This window comes from Filicampus tigris, chromosome 14, assembly GCF_054856515.1.
Source record: "Filicampus tigris isolate MCC_2025a chromosome 14, RoL_Ftig_1.0, whole genome shotgun sequence".
In the NCBI taxonomy this organism is placed as follows: domain Eukaryota; kingdom Metazoa; phylum Chordata; class Actinopteri; order Syngnathiformes; family Syngnathidae; genus Filicampus; species Filicampus tigris.
Genome location: NC_141230.1, coordinates 13,764,872 through 13,775,342, shown reverse-complemented (window position 1 = coordinate 13,775,342; position 10,471 = coordinate 13,764,872). Strand labels below are relative to the sequence as shown.

The 10,471-nt window shown below is 43.4% G+C and overlaps 1 protein-coding gene across 4 annotated transcripts in view; it reads right to left on the bottom strand.

Annotated features, from left to right (window-relative positions):
• Nucleotides 1-1,263: 1,263 nt before the first annotated feature.
• Nucleotides 1,264-10,471, bottom strand: part of LOC147136448 (hyccin 2) — a 38,878-nt gene continuing 29,670 nt past the window's right edge. For all 4 annotated transcript variants that reach the window (XM_086051050.1, XM_086051052.1, XM_086051051.1 and 1 more), the window contains one exon: nt 1,264-7,296. In XM_086051050.1, the coding sequence (XP_085907176.1) occupies nt 6,671-7,296 (626 nt within the window). In that variant the 3' untranslated portion in view covers nt 1,264-6,670. The remainder of the gene's footprint in view (nt 7,297-10,471) is intronic.

Genomic DNA, 10,471 nt, shown 5'->3' with positions numbered 1-10,471 from the left:
GAACATTTTCATTACTACCACAAGATGTCAGCAAACTACCAATTGTCTGTTACCTATACAAAGTAAAACGCACAGCTTGAGTCTTTTTTGTTGTACATAAATAGGACATTGGCAACAAAAAAGTGAACCATGAAGGGGTCGTCCTATTGTTCTTTTCCTTAAATTAATATATATTTTAAAATTATTTTAATTAGTGACGATTTTGCTGCGGTCATACACCCAAATGAGGCAGCGCGAGCATGAATCTTTCTGCCACGGCAGATTTTGATGTACTATAAACGTTGACAGTTGTTCAATTCAAATAGTGAAACAGAAATATTTTATGATTGCGTTTGCTGTCTGTATAATTTAGTTTACAGCTACAAAAACACAACATCAATAAATTTTAATGTTGCATGCAAGGCATCCTAATGTCATTTTGCACTCCAGAAGAACACAATTCGTGGTTGGGTCATGGCTCCAACTTGGAGCATAAATAAATAGTTGAGTTTTCCACAGCAACTTACTCTGGTGCAGTCCTAACAATTAAGCTTTGTTGCATTAACTTGCTAAAGCCTCAGATGAGAGGTGAAACGTCTTCCGAGACAAACATTGCAATCAATGCAATGCTCTATAAATGAAATGACCTGATTGAACGAGAATATCCACAAGTACATTGTATAAGAACCATCTAAAATATTTTTATACAACAACTAGGTAGGCATTGGGCTTGTGAAATGTATTGTATGTTCCGGTACACGAGATTCACTTTTTTTTTTTTAAACTTAGAGAAAATCAACATTTGAAGAATAGGTTCTATGCAGGTCCACTAGTTGAAACAAGGCAATATGAAATAGGAGTTAAGCAGCAAAATCCACTCATTTTTCCAAGAGCGGCCATTTTGTCACTTCTGTCGATTGAAAATGACATCACAGACCCTCAGGGCTCAGATAACAACCAATCACGTCTCACCTGTTTTCTGAAGCTGAGCTATGATTGGTCGTTATCTGAGCCCTGGGGGTGTGTGATGTCATTTTCAGTCGACAGAAGTGACAAAATGGCCGCCCCGGAAATGGCTAAAAACGGGTGGATTTTGTTGCTGAACTCGTATTGCACAAACACAATATTAATGAGCTGTTTTTTCAACTATTGGGCATGCATATAGAACATATTCTTAAAAAAAAAGTTTGGGTTGACTTCCGCTTTAAACACTAAAGTAAAATGTGCTTTTCTATCCTAATTTATTGGGATGCTCCTGTGTAAAAACAAACAAGACATTTCAAATGATCTTACATCACAATATTTATTTAACAATATACAGATCAGTTTCTCTCTCTACATTTCATACTTGCTCTCCATTTTGTACACTTTGTATTTACACGATTGAAAATGAGTCTCTCTATGTAGATCACCTCAACAGTACAGTGTTCCTCACACTTGCATCTTTTTCATCCAAGTTGATCTTAGATCAAAGTGCGTCCAAGCGGGCCTTCTTCTCTCCTCTCGCTCTTGGAGGGGGGCGTTCAAGTGACAAATGCTGGGATGGTCGCACACCACGTTTGAGGAGAGCGTTAGCCCCATTTGGATTCACCAAATCGGGCATGAGGAGGAGATGGGAGGTGCTGGGGAAAACATGTTGCATAGAATTCTATTCAGACGACGAGAACAGAAAGTTTGGTGATGCCAAGTGTTCAAATGCATCTTTCTTTCTTTGTTAAAATAAACTCCTGAGACCCTTTGGGGCTTAAATCAACCTTTTGGCATCCAAAGAAAAACAAACAAACAGCTTTTGAACTGTCGAGAACACAAACAGCACTGCGTGGCGGATGCGACATCACAGAAAATTACCTCTTTAGAAGAGACTTAAAAACCCTGCACTGAGTGTATACACATCGACATATACATATATTATATATATATTTATAATCATCTTTTATAGTTTTCTTGTAAAGGTGGATGGATTAAAGTGCATCACAATGATTGAAAACCAAAAGCTTGTCAGACATGCAGAGCTGGAAATAAACTTTGAAATCATTTGGACCAAACAAAAATGAAACCTCCAAAGTCGTCCGCGTAAAAGGATGAGCAGTTTCAATTTTTTTATGTTAATGTGGCAGCTAAGAAAACTATTAAAGAAAATTATTTCAATTTCCATGTTTTCCGAGTGGGTAGTTGTTTTTTAACCTTCTAAGTCGTAGAACACCCCTAAAAATACCTTGTCCAGTGTTTTAGAGTTGAAAAAAAAAAAGCCTTAAAAAGTAAACTATAGAATGTCACTATAGGTGACAGTATTGCACTGTAAAATCCTCTCTCCATGGCGCACCCGTCAAAATGTGAGCAGTTGTACTTTTTTGTTTTTTTTGTTTTATCATACAGCAGTTCCCTTTGTTAAGAATGCTCAAATGTTAAAGAGTATATATTATTATGGAAAACTGACTTTTCAATGTTTTGCAAGTTGTCTCTGTAATGCCTGCCAGTGCTCATCGAGTGAACAATTAAGCAACCAAGAAAATCTTTTAACTTGCCTAGAACTGAAAATGTGCCACTCTACACTTCCACCCCCACTTGGAGTTTCTCCCCCAATCACATGATCAACTAGGCTGGGTTAAGATCCAGAGCCACTTTCAAGTAACTAAACTGTCCAAAACACAAAGCTAAAAGGCAGAGCTAGGCACTTGACCCTTTTTTGCCAGTCCGGCCGCGAGCCTTCACCCTTGACCTGGGTACCCTTCCGGCCGCGACCCCTGGCCCTCATTCATAAAAATGATCACCCCCCGCAAAAAAAAAATTGTCCATGATTGACGCTGCCGCGGGAGGGATGCTAACGGCAGAGGCTTTCTAAGGATCATTAGCTGGCTAATTAATCATTCGAACCCGCTGTGGACACGCTTCAAAATGCGCCACTAGTACTTTACTACTTACCCAACAGCGTGTGCTTACTTCCATTGCGAACCCTGGGGTTGGTTTTGTCGTATTGTATAATCATTTGGGTCCAACAGACGGCCAGAAGTCGCATTCAACAAGTTACTTATTTATTTTCCACACTTCCCTTCGTTCACGACCTTCAAAATAACAGCATACCAGCAAACCACTATACACAGCAGGTTTGCTACAGCGTATTTCCGGAAGTAGAAGACGCCAAAAGAAGTGCATGAACTCCACCTTGATGTGCCATCCTTGAGTGCTACGCGCAGCTTAATGTACTCCCGGACACAAGTTGTTTTGAAACAGTTAAGTTCCAAGTCGGGGGGGCGTCGCTTCAAAAAGACAGCGACAGCAATGGATATTGTACCTGCTACAACCATAAAGGGACCGAGATGACTAGTCTTGCATTTAATTTCATTGCCAAACTAGTTTGCGTTGCAGCAGTAACGAGCTGCGTGTTGCATCCTCTCTCTCCTCTCTGTGTGGGAAACTTGTATGTCATCGCAACATGTGACATAATGGACCGATCAGAGCGGCAACAATTCCTGATGTGTGCGTGGCATGTGTTGCAGACCTGTCGCCAACAGCTCAATGCGTCGGTGACGTGAATCAACGCTGCAGTTGTCGCTCGCGCCGACGCGGGAGTAGAAAGAAGCCTAAAAAGAAGCCTTTTTAACAGAGTAGGCTGAGATGAAATTTGGCCGCCTCGCGACCACGTCAAACGCATGAGGGCCGTTTAGTGGGCCGGACTAAAATCCAATTCCGGCCATGCTTAGTCCAGCCATTTTTTAAAATTTTGTTAGCCCGCACCCCCCGCCCCAAAAATGGGCATCCGGCCGGGCCGGAGGGTCCGACCGGTCCGTCCCAGAGACTGCTAAAAGGTAAGTAGAGCAGCATGAGGTTTTGTTGTCTGCTTAGAGGAGCGTCAGTTGATAATTGCCCCCACTTGTTGATGCTGTGTCATAGTGGAGGTCGGTATTTGTGCTTGGTGATGTGCCCATGAGCCACATTCACGTAGCATTGTGCATAAACTGCCGCCTCCACTAGTCTGTCTGGGCACTCGCTTTTACTCCCCACTCCTGAGTTCTGTGCTCACAAGTAGAAACTGCTCTAGTCAGTTATAATCATGATAGCCACAGAGGAATTTGCATTAATTCCAATGAAAATCAGCTTTAAAATAAGTTAGAAGAGGAAAAAACGTCTCGGAAGATATCGAGGCGGACTTTGAAGGTTCCACCTCGGCATGGGTGGACAGCGTGAAACACACATTACGTAATGGCGAGTGTTCATTACCTGCAATGCCAACATGCATATTTTACGACACAAATTATCCAGCCGGTCCCCGTGAGTCATTTACAGCCAACGAGTATGTACAGCACAACCATGTAACCTCGCTTCAAAGACACAACATGACGACAAGGGCCAAAAGTGCAGTTATGTACACTACTCGTAGAGTTGCCCCTCACTGTGAAATTTACACAAAAACACAACCCCCCCCCCAAAAAAAACACCAACTACAAATTGAAAAAAAAACAAAAAACTGTGTTCAACTTAAGACAAGCGAGCAAATAAGTTTAAGGACAGGACGCGTGTTGGCACGTGTGGTGACAAAAGGATGGTGAGGCCACACTTGTGGGGTACGACGAGCATGCGGGCGAGCGTCGCTGAGGCTCGGGCGGGGCTTGACGTAAGCTGAGCGGACAGCATTCAAAAAATTGCACTTGCAAAAATAAACATAAAAAGTAAGCCATCTTAAGCGAGTAGTTCAATGGATCCAATTGTTTCGAATGACCATAAACAAATGGCAGGCGTGTAAAATACAAAGCAAATAAAATAGCAAAATTCAAGTGCCCAATGTCCGACGCCAATGGGCTCTTGGTGAACAACACGTGATGAGGTAGAGCGAAAAATGTTCCACGACAACTTGCTGCATCAACGAACTAGGCTGTGAAAGCCACTCGCCACTAGAGGGCAGACAAAGGCCAGCATAAAGAGCTAATGCTCAGGACCCATTCGGTAATTTGTATGCATAAACCTGTCTATAATGTTTTACACACACATATATATTTCTATCTATTTTTTTTACATTTGGTAAAAATGACCTCAGTAGTGATTTCCTCAAATCCAGTTGGGACTCTCTAGTTAGTTCCAGTTTGGTTTGACAGCACAAATTGAACGCTTGTACAGGTATACCATTTCACATGAAAAATAACACGTGTTGACTTAAACATCCAACCTTCTTTCTTTGGATTGTCACTTAAAAAAATAACTGAAATCTCCTCAACCCAATATATATATATATATATATATTTATATATTCCTGACCAAAAAAAACCCCCCAGCAATTAACAGGAAAGATTTAGCTAGTGAGAGCGATTGCACATGAGCCCAGGAATGACAGTGGCGGGGATGAGGACGACGAAAATTAACGACGCCTTCCGCGGGGAAGTTATTGCTGAGTGAATGCCGACTTTGAACTAAAGGTGAAATGCTATTGAACCACAGCATGTAGCCGAGAACCTGGCCAAAATGTTCCCCTTTTAGGAGATTGAGGAATTACCTCTTTACCACGATTGAAGATGTACAGACACACACACACACACACATCGCACTCATGTAGTGGATATAAAAAGTCTGCACACCCCTGGTCAAACGCCAGGTTGGTGTGATATCAAGACATGAGACACAAATCCTTTTGGAACATTTGACATCATTAATGTGACCTACAACTTTTAAAACTGAATTGACTTTTGTAACTGTTTCCGAGAGGGTAAGTAAATTAATTTGCTTGCAAAAGTGTGCACACCCCCATAAGTGGACATGTGGCTTTGTTGAGATACAAACTAACCACATTCAGCACACACCTGCCAACATCTAGAGTGGCACTGGTGAAAACCTCAAATGAAGTTCAGTTGTTCTAGTAGGCTTTTCCTGACATTTTTGACGTAGCAATCTTACAACGCAACCAATAGTCCGCCGATGCAGCCTCTACAGCATCAAAAGAACCTTAACATTCAAATGGTATCGGTCAGGAGAAGGGAACAAAACAACTTGCAATTACCACGGTGAAGGCAATTATCCTCCTGTAGAGGAATTTGGCACAACAGTAACATTATCAAGACATGGCCATCCCTCCAAATTTGATGAAAAGACAAGGAAAAAAGATGGAAAGAAAGAAAGAAAACTAGTCGGGGAGGCTACCAAGAGGCCAAGAGCAACACCGGATGAGCTACGGGAATTTCTGGCAAGTAGTGGTTATCAAAGTATGTGACAAAAATTGAAACCAATGTTTAATGTCTTGACCATAATTCTAAAAGCCACATTTGGCACTAATAACACTTCTTACCAAAACAACACCATACCTGCAGTGAAGTACGTTGTTGGCAGCAATAATGCTTGAGAGCTATTTTTGTCAGTAGCAACTGAGGCCTTGGTCAAGGTGGAGGGAATTATGAACAATTCCAAAGAGAAGTCAGTGTTAAGCACAAACCCTTCTGGCTTCCGCCAGAAAGAAAAAGAAGGTCAGGAAAGGCCTACTAGAACAGCTGAACTTTAGCGGGGCTTATTCGGCTGTACCTAAAATCAAGCCAGCTGTGCGTTGACTCCCATTTAACATGAGTTTGAATGTGACTGGTCAATTCCACTCAATCATTTTTTGTTTTCATTTGGAAAAAAAGTTTAGAATTATCTTGGTCTCATTTCTTTTTGACACAATCCTGACATCTGAACAGGGGTGTGCAGAGATTTGTTATATCCACTGTACATGCTAAACCTGTGATATGATCTGCATGTTGAAGCTGGGGGAGCGCGACTGCTTGGTGAGGGGGGCCCCAGGGGACAGGAGGGGGTCGTCCGGCCTGATCAGGTGACCCTCCTGCAGGCTGACGGTGGAATGGCGGTGGGAGCCGCCGGCGGGACGCCCGCCTTCCTCGGCCGAGCCTCCGCCGCCTCCCTCTTGTTCCCGTCTGCCGCCGTTCAGGCTGAAGGCCATGCAGTCAAAAGACTTACTGGAGGATGTGCTGCCAGTCCGTACCAGCGGCGGTCCAGAGGGGAAGCTCAGGTGCTTCTTGATGGGACTCAGCTGGATGGCGTCCAGTCGGATGCTGGCCGGGGGCGACTGCTTCCTCTGGTGCTGGCGCTTGACCTCCGCCGGCGCGTCGGCCTGCTTGGCCGCCTCGGGCCTGTCTCGCTCCTTGTCCCGGGACAGTCGGGACGCGATGGCTTTTTTGATGCTGCTGCCGCCGCCGCCGCCGCTCAGGCTGCCGGCCCTCGGACCGCCGCCGCCTGCCCTGGTGCCGCAGGGCTGGCTGCTGTTGGACGCCCCGGAGGAGAACCCTTCGTCCGGGTCGTTGGCGTTGAAGGAATCCTCGCCACCGCTCATACCATCTGCATCTAAGATCACATTTAAAAATTTTAAATAACAAGAGAACAAAAAAAAAAAAAGACGACATTTTGTTAAGTGTAGCTGAGATCATACAGCGTCATTAGCTCTGCAACAAACAAAGGAATCGTTTAAGACAGAACATACTGACCTGTTTTTTTTGTGTTATATATGAAGTAAAATTTCAATAAAATATATTATCAAAAAAAAAAAAAGAAAAGAGAAACATCCCGACCTAAAGCCAAGTCCTGTGAGTTTCACAGTACCGCGCTAAAGTCTTAGGCCACACTTTGAGTTGTTTGAGCTGTGATGAGCACACACAAACGTAGGCTACAGCGCGACTCCGTGAGGATAAGCGGCACGGAAAATAAATGGATGGATGGGAGGGGTTGATATGGATGTGATGCTTTTCCGCTTCAAAATCGCAAGCTTTCGAGGAGTGGTAATGAGCCAATTGCCAGCAGGGGGTAGTTGTGCACCATTTTAAATTGAAAATCACCCGTTTGCCAACTGTTTACAGTGGGGAGAGGTGGACTTTGTCGTCATGGCGGCTGCAGCAACAGTCAACAGACAGTAAGCAGAGGTATGTGCGTGTCATAACTGAACAAAGTACGACGGCGACGGAAATCTGATCATGACGAGAAGGTTGTCACGTGAACAGCCACTACCTGCTGACGAAGCTGTCCCGGTGAGCTGGCGTCACCCACAGCGCTTGTATATCACTAAAAATATTGTTTTGCAGTCAAAAGCCTTTCCAAAATGTTGTTTTAGCTGCTTTATAGAATGAAAACACTGTTCAGATGTGAGAGATCTCACGAGAAAAATATCAAAGTCACAGTTCTGCTTGATGTCATTTTCACCCAAAAACTATTTTTCTCCAGATTTTGGACAAAGCCGTTGGATTTATTAAAAATTAGCTATGTTTTACTAATGATCACCAGAGAATGGAATAAGGTAGAATCACACTTATCTTTACTGGTGAAAGAATTTTATTTGGTAGATTCAATGTATGACTAATCATAGAATTCAATATAATGTGGGACTTGAAAAATCAGTCCAAATGCTCTAAAATGAGGTGCCCCTCTCAGGGTTGTGATCAGTGCAATGAATGAGTTGTTTTATATAACTGCTGTGAAAAGGGTCATTAGGAAAATTTGAGCGGGCATAAGACCTTTGCACAGTACTGTATTTAACCCAAAAGATATTTGTTTCTAATTGTGCGGTAGGTGATAGTTCAGTAACTTCACATCAGGCTCAGCATTCATGTAAACAAATGCAATCTTCATTCTTTGGTTAGAGGGGATAAAAAAAGACAGTTAGAAAAAAAAAAAAGCACGGTCAAGAGAGACAGCCGTTGGTCTCCATCATGCACCGTTGGGACAAGCAAGCTAAACAGACGGGGCAGAAAGGGGGCCGTATCCACATGCGAAGAACATGAGGGCGGGGGAAGACGCATGCTCTCCAGCCCAATCCATCATTTATTCCTTCTGCAGCACCGCTTGGTCGGTCACATGACCGGCCGGCCGAGTTCAGCCTGCTAATCTGCGGAGAGTGCCGAGGCCGCTCCAAACGCCTCGTGAGATTGATGGCGCGCCACTTTGTGCTGACAATTCTGCGAGGCAACTGGGCCAGTGTGCCACCGGTAAGCACTCTCGCGCATACAACAGGGAAGCTTGAAATGTGTCCAAGACAGATACGGATAATATTGGTGAAAAGTAGAGACGCACCTCTTAAGTAAGTCATTCAATCAATTCGAGATTAGCACAACAGATTCTTACTTCAATGCATTCTGGACAATTTTATGGGAACGTTTACGTTCTAGCAGAGACCAAAAGAGCCTTAAAGCGGAAGTCAACCAAAACATATTTTTTTCAAAAATATGTTCTATGCAGGCCCACTAGTTTGTGGAATAACGGTTAATCCACTCGTTTTCAGCCATCTCTGGGGGCGGCCATTTTGTCACTTCTGTCCACTGAAAATGACATCATAACTGCTCAGGGCTCAGGTAACGACCAATCACGGCTCAGCTTCAGAAAACAGGTGAGCTGTGATTGGTCGTTACCTGAGCCCTGAGCAACTGTGATGTCATTGTCAGTTGACAGAAGTGACAAAATGGCCGCCCACAGAGATAGCTAAAAACGGGTTATTCCACAAACGCAATAGTTGTCAGAATGCCTTATTTCAACTATTGGGCCTGCATAGAACATATTTTTGAAAAAAATATGTTTCAGTTGACTTCCTTTTAAAGTCAAGATTAGATGGGTTTGGTGTGGAGGACTACAATAGAGATTGTGAGCCAACAATGTAGAAAATCGAGAGCGTTTCTCGACTTCTGCTATATCTGCGATGCTTTTTGTTATTGTGGTTGCAGTTTGCAACGGTGTCCTGTCTCATACTTTGATTACCTCAATTACCTACTCGAGTCATAAATCTTCAGTCATACACCATGGCAAATTACAACCTCAATACTGAACATGTTGCCAAACGAACACCTTTGACGAAACTCAACATTATTTATTGCGTGCGTATGTGTGTGTAGAATACTCGATACAGCTCTTGTACTGGATCTCATTATATTCTGCAAGTGGTCGTAATGTTGTGGCTGGAACTTCATTCCATCATAAATTAGTGACACCTAACCCGTGTGTGCAAAGCAATATAAATTAAAAACCCTTTTGCGGTACAGACGCAATATCCATTTTACAACAGTAAATTGATGAATGTGTCGCACAGAGTGAATTATTTGCGATGGCCCCTGTCACAATAACAGCTTGCAATCGATTTCCTCTCCAGTCCGTATGAAATGGCTCAAACCTTGACGCGGTGCAATTTCGTGCGGTTTATAGATTCCCGCAAAGCGACTAGTCAACACAAGTGTATGACACGAGCATGCGATCGAGTTAACGCAAACAACATCCTTCTTCCCAGTCTGCTCCGCTGGAAGGGCTGCAGAAAGAACTTTCAAGGAAAAAGATCATGCAAAGACAAATGAGCAGTACCTCCTGACCTTCATTCATGTCACAGGTTCAACATCCGAAGAGCACGCACAGAAATGGAGACTTTCAACAAGACAAAATGGGCTGGATGGTGGACCCTTACAATTAGTGCATTTGGATTGCACTGCTTGACATTTTGTTCGGACCAACCACTGACTTGACCTTGTCACGTATACTGTTAGGTAACTAG